Here is a 27,339-nt window from a genome sequence, read left to right as displayed (position 1 = left end):
GCTCCAGAGAGATAAGACACATCTGGGTCTGTGATCGCACCTCAGATTCTCTCAACCACATCCCTCCCCGAGGAACCTACTTCCCTTTCCCCATAAACTAAGTCAAATAGTAATCATCCTTTGCTTTGAGTGGGAATCTCTGCTAAATTACCAACAGCTCTGCAGGAATGCAAATCCGTGGCTATGTCAAGGGTCTGTTTTCCCTTCTGCGACCCTAACCCACCACCCTAACTCTTTTGTCTTAGATTTAAACACATTAACTAAACATGAAACAGAAAGAGGCTATTACTTAAGGGAATTGGATCCTGGTAGCATATCCTCATGAATTTCCCTTATGGGTTTCAGTCAGCAGTGGATGTCTCAGAAACATTCCAGATGATTTCAAGGAGGCAAGGGCAGACTGGTAATTAAACCACATGCATCAGGATGGCTTAGAAACAGAGAACAAAGGGCAAGGAAAGAAAACAAAACAAAGAGGCAGGAAACCAAGGTCCTGCCTTAGCAGTTTGACGTCCTGGACATGCTTTTCTACATGTCTCATCCACCCCACCCCACCCCCCGCCGGCTGCATTACAGAAGCTCCTGAAGTGAGCCATGCCTTTGCCTCATGCATAAAGCAATGAGGCACAGAGAACACGGTGTGAGCCAAGGTCAACCAGGTCCCAGGACTACTTGGACCTTACTGAGCTGGATTTGGATAGCAGAGGAGCAGGACAGTGTGAGCATGGAGCTAGCAAGAATGGGCTCACCCTCCTCCACCTCAAATGCTACAACACTGTTGGCTGGATGTCTTCTCTGTGCCCCTGCAGATCTGCTCTCCCCTTTCTCCAGGCTGCTCTGGCTCTGAACGAGCCAGATGATATGGACTTTGTCTCTGAGCTCTTTTGTCTTCAGGCTCCAGTCAGGCTTGGCCAATGGGAGGCAACCACAGGAGCTCTGGGGGGGTAAGTGAGACCTCAATATTCATTATCAAAGCTTCCTCCATGTGGAGTGGCTGCAGGCTGGCTGAGCACCTCAATGAAGGTCCCAGGTCCCCTCAGCCTGTCTTCCCCACAGCTCTCTCCTTCCCTCCACCCTTCAGTCCTCCAGGCCTGGGGGATGGTGACTCTGCCCCATCGGTGCTAACCGTGGGTTCTATGCTATTTCTTATGGTTGTCCAACCCCCTGCTCTAACCTTTTTATCAAGTCCCTTATTGAATCATCTTCAAATCACCCAAGTGGAGTTGCATTGTCTGCTTTCTTCCAAGACCCAACTGATACAGCCCTCAAGCTCCAATAGACCAATTATGAGTTGTACCTTCATTGTTTCAGTGTGGGGCAGTCCTCAAGGTGGCTAAGGTACTGAGGCATCAGTCTTAACATGGAAATGTCTGGAAATGCCAAAGATGCCAAAAATGGCTACCAGAGAGTCTCAGACACCAGAGAAATCTGCTTGGTACCTAGAAGACCATGTGACCCTTAGCTGAGGGAAATGAAAATTCTTGGTCTAAAGTCAGTTTACAGCTCATGAGGAAGAATAGTAGTCTCTGCAGCATGCCATGAGAGGAATCTACAGTAATGTGGGTCACGGAGGGATCTCCTTCCTTTCTGAGTGATAAGAAGAGAAAAGGAAGTGAATATAAGTTATTTGGAAAGAAAAGGAGGTAGAAATGAATTTGCCTCTGTGAGCCACCTTCCATCACAAAATGTGACCCTCTTTCTTCAGAACCACCCAGCAATGGGAATGTGCTGTGTATAGCATTAAAACTCAGAAGCCACCAAGAAGCAAAAATGAGTGCAACTCTCATTGCCTTCATTTCCTGGAAACACTTGTCATCATTTAATCCAAAACCTAATTTTTGGGAATTTAATGTTTAACAAATCATGAGTGTTTGATGTAACATGAGATTACTTTATTCCTCCCTCATCCCCAGACCCTCATGAAAATGAGATACTGCTCCTCATTTGGGGATTTGGGAGAGAAAATAAAACAATCTAGATCTAGGTCAGCAGAAAGTCTGTTTGTTCAGTGTAAGTAGGGCTCTCCGCTAATTAACACTTTCCTGGGGAAAAAAAAAAAGAGTGAAAGGCGTGTGCAAGGAACATATATATCCCTCTTTAAATGGCACCATTTCAGATTCAGAAAACTAGCACTTACCCCCTCCAAATGGAATAGTAATTGCACGTACTGAAAATTAAAATTCTGGGAAGCTGCAAAGGCTGAAAGTTCAGCCAGTCATGTGATACAACTAATTAAATGTCTGGACTGCTAATTAGTATTTACTAAATTATGGAACTGAAGCTTTAACTTTGCTATTTTTGCTTCAAGAATTGAAATATCATGAAAAGAGAAAGATAACCAAGATGTCAGCTTGGTTACTCTTCCAAAAAGTGGGATTCGGACTTTTATGCAGCTCCAAGTAATCAATCTAGTGATCCCAAAGAAGGAATGCCATCTCTAACATCAAATCTAAATAGAAGAAAATATGCTTTCTTTCCTTCTTAATTGCCCAAACACAGTGGTCATATAATAATGTGCACGAAGGGCAAATGAATTTGTACCCATGGCTATGTGTGCTTTTTAAAGGCAATATAATGGTTTTCTGCAACATCAAAACAGTGGATTTTCTCTCCCAGATGTTTGGCTTCTGAGGCATCCTACAAAATAACGTATTCAAAAGTCTGTTTCTTCCCCACATAATAATTTGTTCAAATTTTTACCCTGCACAGAATGAGCAAGTTCTCATAGACTTCACATCAGTTATTATGTAAGATCTTTTTTAAAAAATGATGAGGCTTTCTCCATAATTCAATAGTCAACTGAAAAAAAAATATTTATTGAGCATCTACCATGTGTTCAACACTCAGCTAACTGCCAAAAGATACCAAAATGTACAAGATATTGTTCCTTACCAGGGGCATAAAGATGTTTTATAGAGGCAACGCATCCCCAAATGAAACAATAAACAAGCCAAATGCACGAGGTACTGATAAAATAAAATGCTCATTTGTGTGATAGGATGAACAAAATAAATTTCACTCTGAGAGTGTCTTCCAGTTCCAAAACTCTCCATTCTATATGCAGCACAAATAATAGCAAAAGAATTTAACTAAAGGTTCTGGAAGGTGTGTTTTAATCATGAGCATGTCCCTATCAGAGTGCCTGGTACCCAGTAAGCTCTGGGCAAGTGCTGAATGAATAAATAAGTACATGAGCACAAAATGTAGAGGATGTAGAAAGTGGAATGAATTGGCATTATCCAAGAAGGCTTCAGGGCAGAGACTGCTCTCAAACCAAACCGTAAAGCAGAGAATGAAAACTGTCATCCTTCAAGGTAAATCCAGCTATATAGATGTGTTCCATTCAACCTATGCAGTGTTGGTGGTGGGGGCGGTGGCAGTGGTGGTAATGATGATGATGGTGATGATGATGATGATGATGGTGGTTGTGATGGTGGTGATGAAAGGGAAGGAGGAGGAAAGAGAATGTAAAAGTCAAGAGACTCCACATTCAAATCTATATATTTCTGTTGTAAAACAAAGTCTGCCTCTCTGGGTCCCTTGTCCATGTGGCATCATCCCTTTCTTGGGGTGTTGTCATCCCACTTTGCTCCATGCCCCATCCTGTCTCTCAGCTGTCTCCCCAGCCAAGGCCAGGTGTCAGTCAACTTTTATTTCCATGTCTGTGCTGTTGCCTTCTTATGTAAGAGAAATACTTATCCATATACATACTCTCCAAAGTGGAAAAACGATGATCCAAGAGAGACTCATGTTTCAAGGAAAATGTGAGAGAGTATCTCTTAGAAAAATGAAGGAATTTCTTTGCCATCAATATTAATCCGAATGTGTCTAATGAAAGAATAGAAATTACCTCCTCACATTATCAACTACCTCCCCGGTGTGACCTTCCATAAGCATTTGATCTAAAACTACAACCCATCTTCTCACCCCTCTCCACGCAGACTGTCAACCCCCTTCCCCACTTTATTTTTCTCCTTAGCACTTAACCCTGTCTGACATATATATGTTACTGGTTTCTCTGTTGATCAGTGGACTTCTCTAGGGAAATCATAGGCTGCATGAAGGGAGAAATTTTTATTTTGATTTATTTTTTGGTCACAACTTCAAATCTTGTACCTAAGACAGTGCCAGGACCATAGTAGATATTGAATGAATGAATGATAAATGAACAAACTCAGCCCACTTCTCCAATTTCTTTCTCTGCATGATCTCTGCCTTAAAGGATAAAGAGGCTGTGGATAGACAGAGAGATGTCTTTCCCAGTGGGGAAAAGTGACTTCCTGGAAATAACATGGGCAAAGGCTTGAGCTGGCAGGGAGCAAGCACGTGGAGAGGGAAAGGGGCTCCGTAAGAAGCATAGTCTAATTAAAATGGAATATGTGTCATGGAGTTGCCACCTAAGAATCCATGACAGGTGTAAACAATAAGGCCCTGTCCAATGGCCCCTTTTCACCAATCCAAATCATTGCCCACTCCACACTGGTTTCCCAGCACATAACCGGCACATCCTTCTTGACCCAAACTGTTCTACCACCCTTCAGCGCATGCTCCAGAACAGAGGCTAAACTGCTCACTGTAGGCTATGAAACTCCTTAGCATCTGCTGGCATCTGCCCACTTCTCTGGCCAAAAATCCTGCCTCTCCATTTTTCCATTCACACCAAACTACTTTTCAAAGCCTGCGTGGGCTTGGTCCACATGAGCCTTCAAACATGGAGCTGTTCCACCTGATTAGGAGGCCCGGCCCGCCTCCTTCTACCGTTCGTCAAGAGCCAGCTCAAGTAGCCGCATCTGAAACCCTCTCTAAGACCCTACTGGTGCTGGCAGACCCAGGACCTTCTCTCCATACTCCTCTACTATCTGCTACTTCTCTGGCAATGCTCACCATCGAAGCAGCATGCATCACCTATAAGACATGATGTGAACACACCTGTGAAGAGTCCTTTAATTAAAGGCACCTGTAGCATCCTCAGACAAGTGCAGATACCCAGGCCTTGAGTGTGCCAACCTCATGTCTTAGACCCTTCCTGGAAATTCATTGCTTTTCTGGTTGAGTGTTCACTGCCCTTGGGTACTACTGTGCGCCTATTGCATGGATTGTGATTTAACACCTCTCATCCCCTTTGCTGTGGTTTAAGTACTTTTACCTTTTAACAGTTGCTCTCAGTTTAATCAACTTTGGGTCACTGGTCTTTGTTCTTGAAAAAACTCACAACCAACCCCTCTACACTCAAGCTTCTATCTCTCTTCACCCAATTTCTATCAATGTTGACATTACACAGTATTACTATTTGTTTTGATGTCTATACTTCTCCAAAAGAAAAAGTTCCTTGAATGTAGGGACAATGTCCTTTTCCTCTTTGTAGCCCCAGTGCTTCTCACACAGAGACGGTCCTTAATACATGCTTGCTGACCAAATGCATGGACACACAGAGTACAGTCGTGCCTTTTGCCCTCTGAGACAAAAGACCATGAATTAAGTTCTGGCAGTAGAACTGCATATTCAAAAAAAGTAAATGAATAAAAAGATTTTTAAAAATACATATATTTTTAATTACTGCAATAAAACTCATTGAACCCTGACTTAGCATCTTAGAAAAGGTAGATGTAAAAAGCTAGGTTAAATCTGAAAAGGAAAAGACTTTTCAGAGAAAGAAAACAAAGTTAAAGTCACGGGGCTAAATGTGCCCTGTTGGTATCACCTTGTCTACTCCCTGGCGCTCTGTGTCTCAGTTTTCTGGTTTCTGAACCCGTGGGTGGGATGTGCTGGGGATACAGGCGGGGGTGGGGAGAACTCATTAGAAATGCAGATTGCCAGGCTGCAGCTCCAGTGGTCGGGTCTGTACTTACAGCACTTTGAGCAAGCACCTGGGTACCGGTGGCCCCAGCACCACACATGTCCTACCCATTTTTGATCAGGGAAAGTCTCTTTTCCTTTTAAAGACCACAGGGTGGGGCGCCTGGGTGGCTCAGTTGGTTGAGCGACTGCCTTCGGCTCAGGTCATGATCCCGGAGTCCCTGGATCGAGTCCCGCATCGGGCTCCCTACTTGGTGGGGAGTCTGCTTCTCCCTCTGACCCTACCCCCTCTCATGTGCTTGCTCTCTCTCATTCTCTCTCTCTCTAATTAATTAATTAATTAATTAATTAAATAAAAATAAAGACCACAGGGTGTTTCCCTAATTGCCGGAATATTCATCACATTCTCCTAAAATCCTTTTTTTAATCAAGTTTTGGTAAGCCTGTCTCTTATGGCTCTGTCTTCAGGAAGACTATTAAAAAACACACAAACAAACAACCCCAAAACTATCAAACAAAAGTGAGAAGGCTTCCCAGCTTCTTGTGGAAAGGGTCACCTCTTCAAACCAACATTATGTTCTGAGCCCAAGTCCCAGCTCCTTCAAAGTTTGGACTTTCGTCCAACTGTATACATAATGAAGAAGGGAGCTTAGTGACGCACCTCACTCCGGCGCTGACTTTAATCACACCCCACTTTCGACTGTCTTGGGGGAAACCCTTAAAAAGCCCTACCTACTTGAAAAGGAAATAAATTGAACATGGGTTGAGCCTTTTTGAATGTCTGTAAAAAAGACATTAAAATGTCTAAGACATTCGCTTTGACTTGAAGAAGAGAGTTGGTTTTCCACACAGAAAATAATTTGAGGGCGCCTGGGTGGCTCAGTAGGTTAAGGGTCTGCCTTTGGCTAAGGTCATGATCCCAGGGTCCTGGGATCCAGCCCTGCCTTGGGCTACCTGCTCAGCAGGGAGTCTTCTTCTCCCTCCCTCCCTGCCCCTCCCCCCTGCTGGCTCTCGCTCTCTCTCTCTCTCTGTCAAATAAATAAATAAAATCTTTAAAAAAAAGAAAGAAAAGAAATTGAAGTAAGGAAATGAAAACTGTTTTCAAAAGGCTGTTCAATTTTCCCTTTACTGTAGTAAAAAGAAGGAAGAAAATGAAGCATGTCAGCGGAATTTGTGATTTATGGATCACAGTGGCATATTATAAAAATTCAGAAATCGCTCCTAATGAGAAAAATACCAAAAATCAAATTGGAGAATCTTACTCATTCAGGTGCAAGACTGGAGAGGTTAAGTTTGCTTCGCCCTTCGCAAGGGCGACAGTGCTGAGCAATGCCCCACGCTCCGGGATAAAACAGAACTCTTCAAAGGAAGAACAGCAAAGTAACCTAAGACAGAGGCTAACTCAACACAAGCACCGTCATAGTTATTTATATTCAGAGGTCCTGTGGTTGAGATCTTTTTTTTTTTTTTTTGGAAGAGATGAAGAGTTATTCTCTAAGTACCACCTGCTTAGCTACCAAATCCATTAACAGATAGCCCCTGGCATTTTATCTTGAAGATTCCACAGTGCTTCCACTACTGTTTTATACTTATCTGCAATAAAAAGACGATTCCTCCGAGTGCTTGGGATTTGGCTGAATCAGATTTACCGTATAGTTTCCCGACCTAATTCCCAAGTACAGTGTAATAGGAAAAGGCAAAGCTCTTTCAAGTCTCCATGGACTCCTGTGGCATGGTGGTGAAAATTTTGTTTTCTTTACTACTTTCCATTTCATAAGAGAAATTGTCTCAAGGAGAGGATTTCAAATGCAAAGTTGTTAGATACAGACCATTAAATATGTAGGGTTGGATTTCCAACCTATATATGTAGCCCTATGGGGAAATTCTCCCTTTGACATAGAAACCCACGGGACGAGCTGGTCCATACAGTTCTACAAATAAAAAATCCAGAACAAGAACACTTTTCCCATTTGAAAACCAAGAGGGGTTTTTAAGACTTTTATTTTTTTTTTCACATTTGTGTGTTGGAGGAATGGCCTAGATTTTATGGTGTTGTCCCTCTAGGATGATCTTAGCACAACCCGAAAAGTATTTTTTCTGCCAGTAATTAAGATAGATGATAGGTAGGTAGGTAGGTAGATAGAAAAATAGATAGATAGATGATAGATAGATAGATAGACAGATAGATAGATAGATAGATAGATAGATAGATAGATAGATAGATAGATAGACAGATAGATAGATAGATTCAAGAACAATATAACTGGGGCGCCTGGGTGTCTCAGTCATTAAGTGTCTGCCTTCGGCTCAGGTCATGGTCCCAGGGTCCTGGGATCCAGCCCCGCATCGGGCTCCCTGCTCGGCGGGAAGCCTGCTTCTCCCTCTCCCACTCCCCCTGCTTGTGTTCCCTCTCTCGCTGTGTCTCTCTCCATCAAATAAATGAATAAAAATTAAAAAATATATATATATATATAACTTACCACTGTGCATAACCGGAAGAGTAACCAGGCAAACAACATTTGTTCTTTTTCTGTCTTTGGACCTCCTAGGGGAGTCTAAAATACTAGATCTTTTTTTTTTTAAGATATTATTTATTTATTTGAAAGAGAGCACGAGGGGAGGGGCCAGAGGGAGAAGCAGACTCCCTACTGAGCAGGAAGCCCAACGCAGGGCTCCATCCCAGGCTCCATCCCAGGCCCTGCTGCTTGTGCTATGTGATTGAGGCCAAGTGATATCCCCCCTCAAAGCCCCGGCCTCCTCTGCTCAAGTGGGGCCATGAGAACTACACAGTGAGGTATGAAGAATGGGTTTATGGTGGTGTCCACCACGTAGATGACATCTCACTAAAGGAAGAGGTCACAGTAGAGCTGCATTCTCAGTCATTTTGCTGTAAGGTGAAGGCACCTTTCAACATGTTTGTGCAAACTGGAGGTAATATGGATTGTTGGATATCTAATAGGTATATGGCAGCCATCGCTGCTTTCCTGATTGTTAGGAGCATATGTCTCATCTCCTGGTTGTATGTATCAGTGAAATCCCACTAGGGCCAGCCAGGGCAGCTTCATGCCTGTTGCACAGGGTCCCACGTTTAGAATCAAATCCCACATTTGATTTAATGCTCTGCTACTGCCACGTTAAAATTCTTCTTCGTTTTTTTTTGACCAGAAGCCCCACATTTTTATTTTATTTTTTTTATTCTTATGTTAATCCTCATACATTACATCATTAGTTTTAGATGAAGTGTTCCATGATTCATTGTTTGTGCATAACACCCAGTGCTCCATGCAGAATGTGCCCTCCTCAATACCCAGCACCAGGCAACCCATCCTCCCACCCTCCTCCCCTCTAGAACCCTCAGTTTGTTTTTCAGAGTCCATCGTCTCTCATGGTTCGTCTACCCCTCCGATTTCCCCCGCTTCATTCTTCCCCTCCCGCTACCTTCTTCTTCTTTTTTTTTCTTAACATATATTGCATTATTTATTTCAGAGGTACAGATCTGAGATTCAACAGTCTTGCACAATTCACAGCGCTTACCAGAGCACATACCCTCCCCAGTGTCTATCACCCAGTCACCCCGTCCCTCCCACCCCACCCCCCCACTCCAGCAACCCTCAGTTTGTTTCCTGCAATTAAGAATTCCTCATATCAGTGAGATCATATGATACATGTCTTTCTCTGTTTGACTTATTTCACTCAACATAATACCCTCCAGTTCCATCCACGTCCAAATGGCCAACAGACACATGAAAAAGTGCTCAATATCGCTCGGCATCAGGGAAATCCAAATCAAAACCTCAATGAGATACCGCCCCACATTTTTATTTTGCACCGTGCTCCACAAATCATGTAGCTTGTTCTGAGGACACAGTTTCTTACTAGGTCCTGTAAGCCTGGTCTACAAGGCACTGTTCTTTATACATAGTAGGTTTGTGTTAAGTGTCTGTGAATTGAGCTGACATTGTCACCAATGAGTAACTGAACATGAATTCATTTATTTGAGGCCGGCTCTCAGAAATCACAGCTCTTCCCGAGTTTAAGTCTCTCTGTGGACAGGCCTCTTTGGCCAATCGCAAGAGTCCCGATTACAATACTCATTTAAAGGAAATTCTGTAAATGTAGAACTGGTTGGAGTATTTGCAGGATCTACGTTCATAACTTTAGACAGGAAGATTCATTAAATGTTAGAAATTAATTTGTGGAGCAAGCAAAAACGTGGAAAAACGTTAGCAAAATCACTTGAGAAAAGGTGATTACCAATGTTTTTAATATTGGCATAGTTAGCAACTGACTTTAAATACGTTCTTGATCAACATAAAGAAGCATTTCAAGGGAAAGGAAATAAATTATAATGCTACTAACCATCACACATTATAGAAGTACCTATTATAAGAGAAAATCTTTTCTAAGTTTTACTGTTCTGGATCTAAGCTTATTCGTAGAAATAAAGAATCAAATACTATACTTGATTTCACTTTGGAATATTAATAGGATTAAAATAGCTTTACATTTTCCTTTGACCCACTAAGCTAGGAAGTCAAGGTGCTAAAAATATATACTGTTGTTTCAAAATAGGCAGAAATGGATAACTCTAGAAAAGGATTTTTTTTTTTAATTTTTGCGAAGTATAACAGAGCAAAAGGACCTTTTGGGAGAAACTTGAACCAATTTCAATGCATAATTTGGCTATATATATAAACATGTCTATATTTGTCATGTAGCTTTCCTTGTCAAAAAATATCTTAAAACTTATACAGTCACAGAAAGTATCAATAACATAAAATTTCACATCCCCCTTTTAGAACTATGGCCTTAACATTTTGTAGGGAAATAAAGCTTTGGTTAACCTTGGCTCTGGCAGACCTCATTAAAATAACAGCCTGTCAGTTTCAAGTTTAAAATAACAGGGTTGTCAGTTTTATATGCGGTCGAACAATCCACAATTTTATTTTCTGGAAAGCCTGTAGGAAGTGCCGGAAGGGGTGGAAAGATTGGACAACAGTGCCATCTGGTGGCTCTCGTGGAAGGCCGTCTCTAACCACCTACGGGTGTGGCTGGACTTTCTGAAGGAAAAGGTGGGGTGATACTGGGCTGCCTTGAACTTAATTTCTTTTCTTCAACTTTTTGACAGCCTTTTGTCTTTAAGATGCATGCACATGCCCGGAGCCAATATGCAGTTTATAACTCAAAATTACAGCAAATCAATAAGATACTCTCTGCTCTTTAGTAACCTGTAATTTCTGCATATCAATGGCTTGGTGCCATTAATTTTCAAGAGAATAAATCTTGTGAAAAGAAAGGGATATGGAAAAAAAAAAAAACCTTTAAGATTTTTTTATGGGTATCTTGGGAAAAGTTCTTCAGACTGTTCATATATGAGTTGTATACTTTTCTGGATGATTGTTATACTTAAGTAAAAATAAACAAACATAAGCCAAAAAATCTCTGTCACACAGGCAAAGTATTGGCAGATGTCACAAAGCTGAATGCAACATGCTCCCATTTATTTAAATGGAAACACGTCTAGGGATAGGCTGGATCTCAGCCAGACTTCAAATATAACCTAACTCCAATTCAGTTCTTTCCTGGTGCATTTTGGCAGTCAAGGGGAGGCAGTGGACAACAGAAGAATGGCATCAAAGGAAAGACATACAAATGAGTTCTGCTGATTTGAAGTGAAGCCTACCCAAAGAATTCGGAAGGACATGCAGAATGCTCTAATGTTAAGCTAATAGCCTGACTTCAGCTCAAACAATCCAGCCACTCTTATATCACTGGCCCCCACTCCTAATATGCTCAGGAAGAACCTTACACCTGCATTCTCAGTATGGTAGCCCCCAGCCACATATGGCTACTGAGCACTTGAGATGTGCTGTAGACAGAGCTGACATGTGCTGTAGGTGTAAAAACCACACTAGATTTTGAGCCCAATCCATATGGTCCAATATGGTGGCCGCTAGTCTCATGTGGCTACTGAGCACTGCAGACATCTGTAGACTGAATGGAGATGGGCTGTAAGCATACAATACACACTGAATGTTGAAAGAGTAGTACCAAAAAAAGAATGTAAAATATCTCATTAAGATTTTTTCATATGTTTTATATGTTGAAATGATAATATTTTGGATATACTAGGTTAAAGTATTTCTATTGCATGTGGCTGCTTTAGACTCTCATTGCTTTCTGGCCCAGAAAGGCCATTCTGCCATTTCACAGGTTGTTCCTCTCCCACTAGAGCTAAAAATGGTGATCTCTGACATCCTTGCTGCTTGTAGGAGACTAAGAGAATCTATTGAGGTTATGGGATGCTTAAGATATAAAGGTGAAAGTCAAGTACAATTATATCATGGAGTCTAATCATAAGAGGAGTAAATGGCACCCCTCATTGATGCTTCAGGGGGTAAATTGGATCTTGAAGGTAACCAGATGGCTCCCAGGAAAAGGTAATTTACCTCACAGGGTAAGAATTTGATTTCCAAGAAAGAGTACACGTTAGTCACCCTATGCCATCTGTCCCCATAGAGATATTTCTATGCATTAAGAACTTCTAGCTCCAAGTGCCCTAGGCAATATATTAACTTACTAAGTTCTACTAAATCTTTAAGAAGATAGTCGAGGAAGTGGTATTTTCTCCATTTAGAAACCAATTTTTAGGGAAATTATATGACTTTGCCAAAGTTACAGTAAAGGCAAACATACCTCCATGTACTGGGCACTTTTCTCCCCTACTGAAGAGGCTTCACATCTATGAGCTTTTGCCACGTAGGGTGCCTCTGTCAAAAAGAGCTCTTCCAGACTCTTCTACCTGCAAAATGCTATTCATCCCTTAGTCCCATTTCAACTGCCACCTCTTCCTTGGATCTCCCCTTGATTCCACCATCTACTCAGTAACAGGCCGCTGACTATACTGTGCCCTACAATCCATGAAAGTATGAGATTTACTAAGCTTCTTTATATGTAAATCTCCTTCCCCTACTGAGTAGTAAGTTCCTTGAAGGCAGGACCATCTCGTATCTATCACTGTGCCCCTAATACATTGTAGACACTAAACAGGTAGGTGTGTGTGTGTGTGTGTGTGTGTGTGTAATTGAGTTGACTACCCATAAATAGACCCTGAGCAACCATTTCTCCATAAAATAGGGATGTTTACAAGAGAGATGTCCCTCCCTATGGCAATAAATTATTCTCTAAGTAAGAGCATCAAGAATTTAAATTTCACTTACAATTTGTTGGAAGTCTCAGAATTTAAATTTACCCTCTGCCTGCTCTACTTCATTTATCTACCTATTCATTCATTCATTTGCTATCTATTGAGTACTACTATCAACCAGGCATTGTGCCAGATAGGACACTCATCTCCTAGGATGCAGTGAACACAAAGGACAGAGGCCCTGCCCCTAGGTCACTTGCAATCTGGGCAGGAAAACCCATTACAAGGAATGCGGACATCTGTAGGACAGGAAAAACCAGAGGGGTCTCTTGGAACACATACTGGGGAGTGACTGTGGATGTCAGAGGAGGAGTCTCAGGGGAGGGACATTGGAGTTGAGACTCATGGAAGAAATTATCACTAAATCATACTCTTCTTTTCCCAATGTATAGACCGTATGTTTGAGGTAGAATTCATAGACATCCTTGGGTCCTGTGATTTACATTCTTGGGTGCAATTTTTAGTATCTCATTTTGTTGTTCCTCAAAATCCCTCATGCCAAAATCACTGGCACTTAAACTTGAACCAATTGCCAATTAGATTCATGAAGGAAAAGGCAGACCATTGTGTTACATCACAAATGTAACACAATGGATGCAAAAATATCACTTATTTTATATCACATAGTACAAGTCTACATTGTTAAGTATAAATCAAATCACACATGCCCAAAAGAGATTTATGTGCTTTTGGTTGTCTATTCCATGAGACATTTAGGGCAACCCATCTCTACCCTAAATGGCTTTAGAATTTCGATACATCTGATTTCCACCTACCTTTTTCTGAATATTTTCTGTGATGCATCTAAATTACTTTTCCAATATGTGAACATGTTTGCAAGTACACTCCCTGGTGGATGGACTCACATTTGCAATACCTTCCTTAAGAAGTTCCTGCTCAATTACAGCAATCTCAGGTGAGGAAAAGAAAGCTTCTCATTCCCAAGTAAGTTCCAAATATCTACAGTGGCTTCAGAGGAAGAGACGAAAATACACATCTATCTCTCAGCTTTGGTGTGAAACAATACAGCCTCAAACATTTGGAATTAAATGATGAATTCTAAAATATTCAGGAATGCCTAAACTCAAAACTGTATGCCTCCCCACCCCCACTTTTTTTAAATTAGCAGATGTACTTTTAATATCCTGGATTTCATTTCCTAAAGATGAGATTTCAATATTTTAAGAGTAATTTCAGGTGGTTATGTGCCTAACTGAATCATTGCATTATGTCAATCACAGGTAGTAGTAGAAATTCTGTATGGATTTTCTGAGTATCGTCAAAGATTCTATAATGGGATTGCACATTTGAAATAATAGTTGGCAAAGAATCAGAATTTTTTCACCAAGACTGGATATTCACAACATCAAACTTTGTTTCACATTGGCAAACTTGGGCTACTAAATATATAAGCTTTGTCTGGCACTTTTCCGAATTAGTAATAATTTCCACGTCAGTCCCATACAAAGGGATCAATCCCAGGCCATTGCCATGATCTTATTGGCTACATTAGGTAGTTGAGGGAAAGTGGAGGAAATCTGTTCTTCAAACCATAAAGAACTTCCAAAAGTTTTCATTCCACAGTGATAGAATAGATGGTTGTGGGAACAGAGATCAGTTATTAAATATCCGAATGGCCCTAATGTGCCTTACATAACTGCTAAAAATACTGAATTCATTCTCTTCTTTTGAGAATGCATCTGAGATCTTCCTATCCTGCCATATAAAGACAGCATTTCTAATAACCTAATTTAGAATCAGCGCTTGTCACAATACATGCTCTAGATCAGGGAAAGCTCCTTGGGGATGTCTGCACCCACATGACCAAAATAATGCCTGAGAAATAACAGAGAACAATGTTAACAACCAAGGAAGATAGAGCTGACCTCAAAAGCCAAGAGCAGAGAGTGAGAGAGCAAAGACTGGATAGACCCAATGTCAGAAGCGAAGCAAAAGGAGAATTTACCAGGTGATGGTCAGAGAAAAACAGAATCCACTCTCAGCAGCTGAAACTAGCTATCGATCACAAAGAACAAAGCAAAGCAAGCAAAATGGTTGGGGGCTCAGTCTCAGTGTCAGTCGCAGGAAGAAGAACAAGAATATGCTTATGCTTTGTGGTCAAGCCTTGTCCATGAAAATCCCCAGAACTGCTCATGAGGGAAAGTGACTTAGTTTAGGTCAGGCAGAGAATCTCAAGTCCTCTTCACAGTAGGCATTGATATCTGTCATTGGAAATGTTTAAATGGAGTCTAGGTGAGCACCTGTCAAGAATGCTCTAGAAGCTTTGGACAATGGAAGCTCTGCTGAGTCTTCAAATTTCATGATAACATCACTCCTTGAAATTATTTATATTTTCACACTTGAGAAGTAAAGAGTACCACAATTTAGGTACCCACTGTGCAAAATAATACTTTGGTTTCATATGCATTTCTGCAGACCTAATGTCTCCATGTCTTTTTCTTCTCACTATTGAATTCAATGATAGTTCAGTGTCAGACTGTGTCATCTCCAAGGTGTGTAGAATGCTTACTACCCTCACTTGCTTAAAGTGTAATACCATAGGGAATGAGGCACAATCAGAACATTAGGTATAAACATGAGTATTTGAAACTCGATTGTTTTCTCAATATGGGCTGCAAACATCTGATGTGAACAGCATAGGAAGGTATTTTTGGTTTTCCCATATTAATTCTACTGTGAGGACCAGTGCTTTGCCAGAAAAAGACCTCATCTGTCTTTTCAGGGTCATGCACTTCCAGAGCATCATCATGTAGTCAAGAAACTCAAAGCCTGAAGCCAGGCGGGATGACACAGACTCTAAATTTTTCATCCAATTCCCAATCCCCTGAGAAACTCAACAAAACTAAGCATTGTCTTTTTGAACCTTCAAGGATTCTCTCACTTCCTGCTGATTTTTTCATCCTTCTTAGTTTTTCCTACAAAATACATGTGTGTTTGTCTCCTTGGGGAGGAATATAAAAAGTACCATACCACAGGGAAATATATGTAATTTTTTTTAAATATGGTAATACTTTGAAATATTTTGAAAAACATGGTAACAGATTAGAACTTATCATTGGATTCCCTGGGAACATCTGAGAAAGCCCAGAATGTAAGGTTGGTTTTAGGTTGTGTAGTGACCCAGGGCACTCAGCACAATGCTCAGTGTGTCATGTGGCCAAAGTATACTTTGGGTTCACTGACAGACTGTGTTCACCAGGACCCTACTGTCATCCCCAAGACTCAGTTAATATTTTCCTGAAAGGAAACATGTTGTGAGTGGCTTCTCAGTGCATCTCAGGACCTGCCCAAACATTACACTATAGACAATCTGAGACATGAAAAATAACCCCAAAGAGTTTCACACACTCAAAAGATATTCACAACATCAAACTTTGTTTCACATTGGCAAACTTGGGCTACTAAATATATAAGCTTTGTCTGGCACTTTTCCGAATTAGTAATAATTTCCACGTCAGTCCCATACAAAGGGATCAATCCCAGGCCATTGCCATGATCTTATTGGCTACATTAGGTAGTTGAAGTTCTCATGATTAGGATGCTAAAAACTATGTCAGCAGAAGGGACTTGAGTCCAGACTTGAACACAAATCAAGCAGGTATACTGAGCAAGTCTTGTGTCTTCAGCTTCCTCATTGAACTACCTAGCATTAGCAACCCCGACTTCTTCAAGAATATTAGGGGGATTGCGTTTACAGATATTGGGCCACATCAGAAGAGTTAGCATTCCCTCCGAGACTTCAGAACTTTAAATACTCTACTCTAGACCGTCGGTACATGTTTTCAAGTGAGTGTGAGAAGTTGTGAACAGGTTCATTCACAGACCTCTGTTTGATCACTGAAGGAATATACACGACTTGAATTCTAATGCAAGTTCACACAGTGAATTGAATGACTTGGTGCTGTAATAAAAGATCATGCTTCTCTAGAGTAAAGCTGGACAAGGTCACAGTCTCTGAAACTGGGTTGTTAAACTCTCGGGTTGCAAGAATAGTATTATCTATTGTGAATTTCCCTTAACTTGACCAAGTAAAGTGGCCTTGTCCATGAGGCAAAAGTGAGGCTGACTTTGTCTCTTTAAACAGATTGTTTTCCCAAGCTAACAAATGACCTTCAGCCTATAAAATATTCACATTGTCTTTCCCCCCTCAATATGTATTATTTAGTGTATAGCCCTTTAAATATTAACCATCTTTTTTCTAAAGATATGGTATATATTATTTACATCCAGCTACATTAGGTTTTCATACAGATGAAATAGGTACATTGGAATCTTTGTGAAACCATGAACAAATAGGGCATCCGGCCAGGCACACACAACAGGTGCCCAGTGAAGTGAATTCTGGGGCGGGCATGATTGGCAGAGGACAGCAGGTGGCCTTCTCACAGTTCACGTCTCACACTTCACAGGGAAGATCTGGGAGAAATTAAAGGTCCAGTATAGACGGACTTGGGGCCTCAGGTAGACAGATATACAGCCATGGGCAAAGTCTCCTGGAGGAAATCAAATGTGCCCCATCAAAGGATCCACAGAGGAGACAAAGGTAATAATAGCTCAAAAACACCCCTAATCAGTATTTCATAGGTCACTTTGCTTAGAAAACTAAAGGGAAGTTACTGGAAATGGTAGGGCTTTATAAGGATTATAAAAACTGCTTCGATGGGATTCATTCCATTTTTACTTAAATTCTCATGGTGTTTCCCCAAGCCAACACTGCCTTTGAGATCTCCAAGCCTCTTCCATCAAGCCTGTGTAAATTACGCCTAGGATGACATTTGAGATGACAGGGACTAGAATCCTAATTAGAGGATTGGAGGGGCCATCTGAGAGCTCACTTTCACTCAGGGGATAATCAGGTCGAGGGAAAGCACTTTTTTTGGAAGGCCGGCAGAATTTGTCCGTGTCTTCCTTATTCTCCAAAGGGAAGTCCAAGAAGGCGGTAGCTGGCAGATAATCAATCATTTTTGAAATCTTACCTCCCTTAGCAGATAATCGGCAGTGCTCTTCATGTATTTATTCACTCGACAAATATTCCTTAAGTCCCCAGGACACGCACAGCACTGTTTACGAAGGCTCTGCTGCAGAGCAGGTATTCCGTGGGAGTCAGGAAAGCATAGGGGCTCCTTAGCAAAAGGAGGAGCCGAAGACCAGAGCCATGGCTAAAAGCAATGTGTTCTGGATGGATTACATCATCCCATTGTTGGAAGTGAAAACTTGGAGCACCATGTTGCATTTTGTTTTGTTTTGTTTTTAACCCCTCTGGGTAGAAATGACTAATTGCCCAGCTTCCTAATTGTCCCCATGGCAAGATTCAGTGGCCACAAAAGAGCAAATATCAGCAAAGATGTCTTTGCTTGGGAGGGACTATGGTTTTCCCCAGGACTTTTCAGGCAAATTGATATCAGTTCTCCCAAAGCCCTTTGCTTTTAATCCCATCACATTTGCTCCATGTCTGTTTACCCCCTCCTACACGGGGACGCTAAGGTAGCGAGTACATACCGGCCATATTTGTATCCCCAGAGTGAGACATAAAACCTGACTGAGAGAAGGCACATACGAAGTGTTTAATGAATGAATGCTAGCAACAAAAGCCTTTTTCTTATTTAACCAATGCAATGGAAATTTTTCTGAATTATAATGCACTTTCCTATCTCATTAAACTGATTTCACTGGATGTTTCTGCTTGCTAAGTCACTGATTCAAAATATATTGGGTCAGTCCCTGTGCTACAGATCGGCAAGCACCAAACTGTTTGGATCTCACGTCTCGATTGGCAAAAAGTTAGAATCATAGACCTCAGTGCGTTTGCAACTATGCATGAATTATATATGAGCACTACTGAACTAATGTATTTTCTGTAACTTGTGAAAAGTATGCAAAAAGCAGAAACTTTTGAAGAAAGAGGTAAAACAAAGAATCTTTATTTGTTTTACTTCACAATGTTGCAGATGTACTAAGAGTAAGCCTGCCATTTTATTGTTGTTCAATTGCGCTTGCACTTTTGAAAATAAAAGAAATCCAAAGTTTCTTTGCAGAAGTCAGTTTAAGTCACTCGTCCATTTAATGAGTTAGTGAAAACTACATAATCTAATTCATAAGTGCATTTAACCAGGATATGTGAACTGCTATAGATTTCAGTACCCCGGGAACAGGCTAATGGAAGAGAGAGGTGCCACTAGAAGTCCCTTTCCACTCTGGAAAAGTCTTTCAGGATAACTGAGAAATGGCCATCACCATATGGACCCATTAAGAGACATATCAATCTGTAGATCGATTAAATATTAGGAAAGCTTAATTCCTCTTATATTTTTATATTTAAAAAGTAAAAATAGAAATTCTCATATTTTCATCCTGAATCACGTTGAATCATCTTGCTCGCACCAGGGATGGATACATACCTCCACCACCAACCCAACAAACACTCTCCGGAGGCGGTGGCTATGGGACATGTCCCCCTTAAGCCTGCTGGCGAAGGGAAACAATTCTGAAGCCTACGCTTGAATTTGGATCTGATGTCTACCATTTATTAGATGTAGGGCAAGTTTCTTCCCCTCTTAAAGACTCCGTTTCCCATTGTAAAAGGGGATAATGATCATACATCAGCACGGAGTTGAGGATTGCATGTGAGTGTCTTAGCCCAGTGAAAACTCACAGTCAGTCCCCAACTGCTTTGAGTGGTCACTGCCCTGTGCTGAATTCAGCAAGGCTCTTAAACATCATGTGCCCCGAAAACAAAGTCTCATTTCTTTTCCCAACTTTTCGTTATTTTAAACTTTTTCTAACAAAACTGAAATGGTTGAAAAAAATAATGAACATCCATATGCCTCTCAAGTAGGCTCAGTGATGGTTGACTTTTTTGCTATTTTCAAAGAATTAAAAAACAAAGTAACACTTCATTCCTAAATATCTCAACATCAATCTTTTAAAAGCAAAGACAGTCTCCTACATAAACACAACACAGTGATTACACTTAAGAATATTATTGGTAATTCAGTAGTATCATCTACTGTCCATTCTGTATTCAAATTTCTCCATTTATCTCAAAACCCTTTCTTATAATTGGGTACTTACCTCTTCCAAATCCGGGATTCAGTAAAGGTCCACCCATAGCATTAGGTTGTTACATTTTTAGTTTCTTTTCATCTAGGACAGTCTTCCTGCCTTTTTACCATTTTTACCTCTTTTGAAGAGTTGAGGCCAGTTGTCTTATATAATACCCCACACACTGAATGTGCCTGATCATTTATTTATGGTGTTACTTAGTTTGGCCCTGTACCCCCCAGTATTCCCTGTAAGCCAGAACTTGGTAATTCAGAATCTTGATGAAATTCAAGTTCGATATCTGGGACAAGATTATTTCTTAAATGAAATTGTCAGACACCCAGGACTTGGATCATCCTTTCTGCTCTTTGATGTTGTTAATCCCTTTGGTTTTGCAATCATCCCATCTTGTCAGCTTCCTCCTTCTTTTGTCTGATTTTGTGATTCTGAAAGGGTGGGCATGAAAATGGTACCACTGTTTTCCTATAGTCAAGTATGCATGGACCTTCTGACAAGCCTTCAACAGAGTCGATGCTTTTACCGGACCCAGGAGTTGAAATTGTCCGAAATCAGAATAAACTCCAGATAAGTTCTAGAAGAGGACCATATTTTCCCTGTGGCCCCCAACAGTGTGTATTTGGATCGGAGGCCTGCAGCATAACGGAAGTTAACTTCCAAAATCTCTCAGTGGTGTAGATGCAAAACATTTAATACTCGGTGATACTGACATTACAGCATTACGAACTTAACACTGGACAAATGGCAACTGTAACTTGCAAGTACTTGAGAAAGTTAATTTGTCCTAGAATAGCGCCTGTGGGAAGCAGAAAGACATTGCTGCAAACTATTTATTTGATCCCAGGCCTCTGTACCCATCAGGTCTGCGTTAGTAAGGAATTAGGATTCACTGTACTTCAGTGACACATTCTGACCACCAGTTCTTGCTAGCATAAAGCTTAGCTCACTGTCGTGTGCACTAAGGTTTCCAGGAAGAAAATTTTAAAAACAACTCAGGTCTCGAGTTACCACGAAGTGGTCACACACATTGTTCAGAGATAAAAATAAGAGAAAATGTGAAAATATTTAAACGGTGGAAGGATTAAAAACCTTGCATGATACTGAAAAACAAACTGCAATCAAATGGATATTCTTTGGAATCAAAGGCATGCGCCTCCCTGGTGGCTAATAGGGTCCCTTTTTTGCAGCTTGTCTGCATGGCCCCCTCGGCTGGAAGTGAATTGGCCGATGTTTCCATGCAGAATGTTAAAATGGCATGTGCACCCCTTGCTGTTCCTTTGCTGTTATGTCCTCCAATCACACCGTGAAAATGCCTGGCTACTGAAATACCAGAGTGAACACAACCTGATTATAAGATGTCCTGTGGTGACTCAGAGGGGACCCACACACTCCTCACTTAGCCAGATACAACCCACCACTCCTCCTGCCCTTCTGACATGAGTGCCTGTTGTGGGACCACCCTATTTTGTGTTAGCAAGATTGTCCGTGGCCTTGTAATAGATTGGGACAATTAAATCTATTTTCCCAATCGACATGTATTGGGCTCCTACCATGTGCTAAGGTATGTGTGACCAACCTGTCCTTGTTTGCTGGGACTTCCCAGTTTTAGTACTGAAAATATGGCATGTTCTAGAACCCCCATGTCCCAGGCAAACTGGGGTGGTTGGTCAACTGGCCCATCTAAGCACTGAGGATGACAAGTTAGAACCCTCTCCCTGCATCAAGAAGCAGGTGGTCTTAGAATCAGAAAAGTAAGCCAATTACAAAAACTTAGAGTAATCAGTACTTAAAATAATGAACAGGGCACCGTGGACACAGAAAGTTGAATCTAACTAACTGGGAAGGCAGAGAATGTTCCTTGAAAGAGACAATGCTTGAGTGTGATTTAAAGAATGAGCAGCACAACATACACAGTTAAATTTTGCAAGCCTCAAAAGAGGAGATACTGTGGGATGTCATGCTATTTTATTTTCTTTGTGTCCCAAAATACATATCTTTGGTTTAGATTCCCACAGTGTAAAGGTAGGATCTTAGCACTAAATAAGCAGAAAAGAGAATGGTAATTCTTGGTGTACTTTATTATGGGACAGAATACACCTTACAGTATTTCAGGACTGAAGCTAGTGACAGTTTTCTGGATTAGTTATGCATATGCAATGCCTATTTCTTTTCCTGGAGTTTGTGTTTGAGAACCATGAGAATGAGTAGCTTAGGGGTGATAGCCCAGGTTTCAAAGGTGAGGGACACCAATGTGGCACCTTAAAGAACAAATCAAGTGAGGGATTTTATTTTTGACATGTTTTATTTTGAAAAAAATTCAAATGTACTGAAAAATTGCATTTTTAAAAAATTGTATACTTCCATCTAGATTCATTCAGCATTAAAAATTTGCCACATTTGCAGGGCACCTGGGTGGCTCAGTCAGTTGAGCGTCCAACTCTTGGTTTCAGCTCAGGTCATGATCTCATGGGTCGTGGGATTGAGCCCTACATCGGGCTTTGCACTCAGTAGGGAGTCTGCTTGAGATTCTCTCCCCCTGCCCCTCCCCCTTCTCATGCGTGCATGTGCTCTTTCTCTCTCTCTCAAATAAATAAATAAATCTTTAAAAAAATTGTCACATTTGCTATCTTGCTCTATCTCTATACATCTATGTGATGATGATGATGATGATTCCTGAATCATTCTAGAGTAAGCTGTGGAAACCATAACCCTTTAACTCTAAATAGTCCAACATGTATCTCCTAAGAACATGACATTCTCCCATATGACCACAATATGTGTTCATATTCAGAAAATTCAACACCAACACAGTATTATTTAATATAGAGTCAATATTCAAATTTTGCCAACTATCTCCATAATATCCTTTCTGGCAATTATTTTTCCAACCTAGTGCCCAATCCAGAATCATATGCTGCATTTGAATGTCATGTGTCTTATTCCTCTTAATCTGGAAGAAGTATTCAGCCTTCCCTTGTCTTTTATGACTGACATGTTTGAAGTGTACAAGCCAATTGTCTCATAGAATGTCCATCACCTGGGACATTGCATTTGTTTGATGTGTCCTCATGATTGGATCCGCGTTACGAATTTTAGCCACATAAGTGATGTGTCCTTCTTGTCACCTCACATCTGGAGGCACCCCAAATCACTTTGTCCCACTACTTCGATCACCTGGTTAAGGTGGGGGCTGGCCCAGTTTCTGCACTGTAGAGTGACCAGTTTTCCTTTTGTAATAATGAGGAATCTGTGGTAAATACTTTGAGATTGTGCAAACATCCTATGCCCCATCAAACTTCCACCAACGTTTTTTGCATTTATACTGGTTTGTGAGGGCTGCTGTGACAAAGTACCACCAAGCGGGTGCCTTATGACAGATTTACTGTCTCACAATTGGGAGGCTAGAAGTCTAAGATCACAGTGTCAGTGGGGTTGGTTCCTTCTGGGATTATGAGGGCGAATCTGTTCTTTGACTCTCTCCTAGCTTCTGGTGGATTGCTGGCAATCTTTGATGTTCCTTGGATTGTAAATATATCCCCCTGATCCATGCCTTCATCTTCACATGGTGTTCTCCACGTGTATTTCTGTCTCTGTGCCTAAATATCCCCCTTTTATAAGGACAAAGTCATATTGGAGTAAAGTCCACCCTAATGACTCCATTTTAACCTGATCTTTTGCAACAACCCCATTTCCAAATAAAGTCACATTCACAGGTACTGTGGTTAGGACTCCAACATCTTTTGGGAGGGATGCAATTCAACCCACAGCAGCATCTGTAGCTAATATTTGTTGAAATCAATTATTACTATGATGGCTGCAGAATGGTGATTTTTCTGTCATTCTTTCAACATTTATTAGTTGGCTTTTGGGAATTGTGTTCTTTTATAATTGATAAACAGAATGTGCATCCATCTGTAGCTGGATAGAAATGGCTACATGTCTTTCAAGCAAAAAATATAAAACAAAAACATACACACACATCTGTGCCCAAAGTAGTAGAAAAGGACTAACTCTCATTGCAAAGCTCCTTACCCAGTCAGATTGGCCAGAAGGAGAGCCAGGGGTTAGGGTAGCCCATGGACCAAAGTCAGCATCAGTGGGGGAAATCAGAGAGTGCAGGTCTCACGCCATCCTAAACATTTGTTTTGTGTAAGCTACTTCTTGGAATGTCATTACTCAAGGATTCTCTTCACGCTCTAAAACAAAAGTAACATCACTCTATTTAAGGGTATGTGCCAGATTCTCAAATTCAGCATTCTGATCATCTTCAGGCCTTATGGATGAGCAGACATCTCACAGTACTGAAGCCTCTTGTCATCATCAGAATCACAGAGAAGCAAGGGCCAAAGACTATATAAATCTGGAGCTGCTGGGAAACATGATTGGAACAGAGGTTCCATATTCCTTTGTATTTACTCTTAAACCTGACAAAAGATCTTTGGAATTGTTTTCCTAAACTCTATACTCCATCCACAGTAAACACTGAATACTTTATTTCCAAAGGCTATCGATCTCAAATACAAAATGCCAGTAAGTCTCAGTGGTTGTCCCCTCTATAATACCTTGTGGGTATGATAAAGCTGCTGTATCAACATACCACTTAAAGAACAGAAATTTATTGTCTCATGGCTCTGGAGGCTAGAAGTCCTAAACCAAGATGTCAGCAGGATTGGTTTTTTCTGAGGCTGTGAGGGGACAATCTTTTCTAGGTCTTTCTCTACATTTTCTTACCTTTATGCATATCTCTGTGTCCCAAGTTTCCCTTTGGACTAGGGCCATTCTAATAATCTCATTTTAACTTTTCTTACCTCTGTAAAAAACAAACAAACAAAACAAACAAACAAACGAAAAAAAACTATGTCCGAATTAGGTCACATTCTGAGGGACTGAGTGTTAGGACTTCAGCATATGAATATGGGGCATTATAATTCAACCTACAACAGATGCATTTCAACTATCCATAGGTTCCCAATGTTCACATAGGGAATAGAATAGAAAATCAGAGTTGTGACTGCATGAACCTAGATGTTAACTATAGAACCAAAATGGTACTGAATCCCTGTCTCTACTCTTTCTGCAGGTGAAAAGTCAGTGCTGAGCCTGAAAACACTAAAGATGGGGTTACTAAGCTTTTTCCCGCCAACCATCCATAGGGCTGAGGATTTTACACTTACCTGTATTCGGAATGACTTTTCTCTTTCTGCTGTAGAGATTTTTAAGTGGGTTTGGCTTGCTACTCACCATCCAAGTGTGCACTGTATAGACTTGTCCATCAGTTAAGAGCAGAGGTTACCAGCAGTCAAATTAGTGACAATATTTATTTCTTACAGAAAACAAATAGACCATTGGGGAAAGATTTTTTCTCTCGGTGCATTGTTTTTGTGCATTTATCTGACATCCAAGCAAATGAATTCTAAAGAATATATTTAGGGAAATCTGCAATAGGGAACACCTATTTTTCCCAGCCAGAGAGGGACCTGAAGCCATTGAGATGCTTTGTAAGTTTTTAATTCAAAGCATGGGAGGACAGAAAAGATGGAAAACAAAAGCCAATTACCTGCGAACTCTCTGCCAGGAGCTAGAGGAAGATTGAGGGAGGAGGTAGGGAGGCTTTGCCTGGGCAATAAATCCTGCAGCATGGAGTCTCTCTCTTAAAACTGATAGAGTTTGTGCTCGTCCTATCACAGATTCTCTAACCTTCACCTGTGTCGTGTCCTTGTGTAGAAATGGGCAACAGCTGGGGAGACTATTCACTCTCTTTCCTTGCTTTCTTGATCAGGTCACAGACATAAAAGAGAAACTGAAGCTCTCTAAAAAGGTCTGGTCGGCATTGCCCTACACCATCTGCAAGGATGAGAGCATGACAGCAGGTGCAGCCAACGAAGAGGAGTGCTGGAATGGGCACAGCAAAGCCAGGTGAGGGGGACTCACCGTTCTTAGGGTCAGGGCATTGCACAGCCAGCCCTGGAAGTCTCTGCTGGCCCAACTCTACGGGCCTGTTTATGCAAAAAGCAACGGAGGGTGGAGGGACACGTTGTCACTTAGCGACAGCAGTTCAGAGTGACAGGTTTGATGGGCACCTGGGAGCACTTACTCTCAAGGCACCATTAAGCGTGGAATCCTTGTTCTGAATGCCTCGCCTCTAGATGAGAACGGAGGAACGGTGACAGATGCCAGGTTACGGATATCCTGAGATCACAAATCGCCTTTTATGTTCGCTTAATGACTTAAAGACAGCAGAGCTATTTTTATCCAGAGTGAAATGTGCAGGGCGCACTGCTCTTTCCATCAAAAGTTAAACAGGAAGTGAAAGTTCAGCTGCAATATTTTTCACCCTTGGAGAAAAACAGTGTTTGATGGGCTCATTGGAAGGGTAAGGGAAAAAGAAAATGACCAAGGGACAACCGGGAAAGTGTTCTCATAGGTTCCCTGCCTTGAAAAGTCCCCCTGGGATCTCCGGATGAGAGATGGCTCTGTTTTCATCCTGCTGCTCAGCTGCCCAGGGTTGCTGCCACTTGATGTGGAATTTCTGAATTTCTTAATTCAGCCCAGAAATGGGGTTGGCCTGAGTTTTCCTAGGGTGGAGGAGTTGGACAGGAGAACTGGCTGGGAGCTGGCAAGCAGGGCAGGACACCAGCAGAGGAGGCTGCCCAAGCACGCCTCAGTGGGGATGCAGGTGGGCAGAGCAGCTGGTAAATTGGACTCAAGGAGTCTTTGGGGATTGACCAGCAGGTGCAGAAGTTAAGGGCGCGGGGGTGGGGGTTCTGTTCTGGGCCTTAGTGGGCGTTTTCAAGCAGATGAAGCCGCTGTGATCAAAAAGAAACAGGAAGATCCATGGATATTAAGTTCAGAAGAAACTGCAGAAGCTAAGCAGGGGTGCAAGTGAGGTGCTCATTAGGTGTTATTTCTCACAGTGCTGAGTTGAATGTTTTAGCATCTATTGGTAATGATATTATTAGCCATACTGGCTCCCCAGTATGCTTAGCAAGGCAAAAACAAGACAGCTATAGAAAGAGCTGTAGTCATTTCAGGTTGCTCCAGAGTATCAATGTCCAAATCTTAGATCATGAGGGAAGACAGATATTTGTCATATCAACAACACGCCCCTCAAAAATGCTTAGTCATTTATCAGGGTCCAGCCTTGTAGAAAGGAGACCTTTGGCCAGCAAATTCAGCTGTGAAATTTAACAGCTTCCAATGTGTCTTTTCCTAATGATTGTACAGAAAGACACTGTAAAGGATGACCAGATGGCCTC

At 41.4% G+C, this 27,339-nt stretch overlaps 1 protein-coding gene across 2 annotated transcripts in view; it reads left to right on the top strand.

The window, feature by feature from the left end:
- Positions 1-27,339, top strand: part of GPC6 (glypican 6) — a 1,077,286-nt gene that overhangs the window by 1,029,117 nt on the left and 20,830 nt on the right. For both annotated transcript variants that reach the window (XM_035003189.1, XM_035003190.1), the window contains exon 7: positions 25,863-25,999. In XM_035003189.1, the coding sequence (XP_034859080.1) occupies positions 25,863-25,999 (137 nt within the window). The remainder of the gene's footprint in view (positions 1-25,862; positions 26,000-27,339) is intronic.

Source organism: Mirounga leonina, unplaced genomic scaffold, assembly GCF_011800145.1.
Source record: "Mirounga leonina isolate KUSES-001 unplaced genomic scaffold, KU_Mleo_1.0 Mir_127, whole genome shotgun sequence".
NCBI lineage: Eukaryota > Metazoa > Chordata > Mammalia > Carnivora > Phocidae > Mirounga > Mirounga leonina.
Note: the sequence above shows the minus strand (reverse complement) of the source record. Positions and strands in the feature narration are given on the sequence as shown.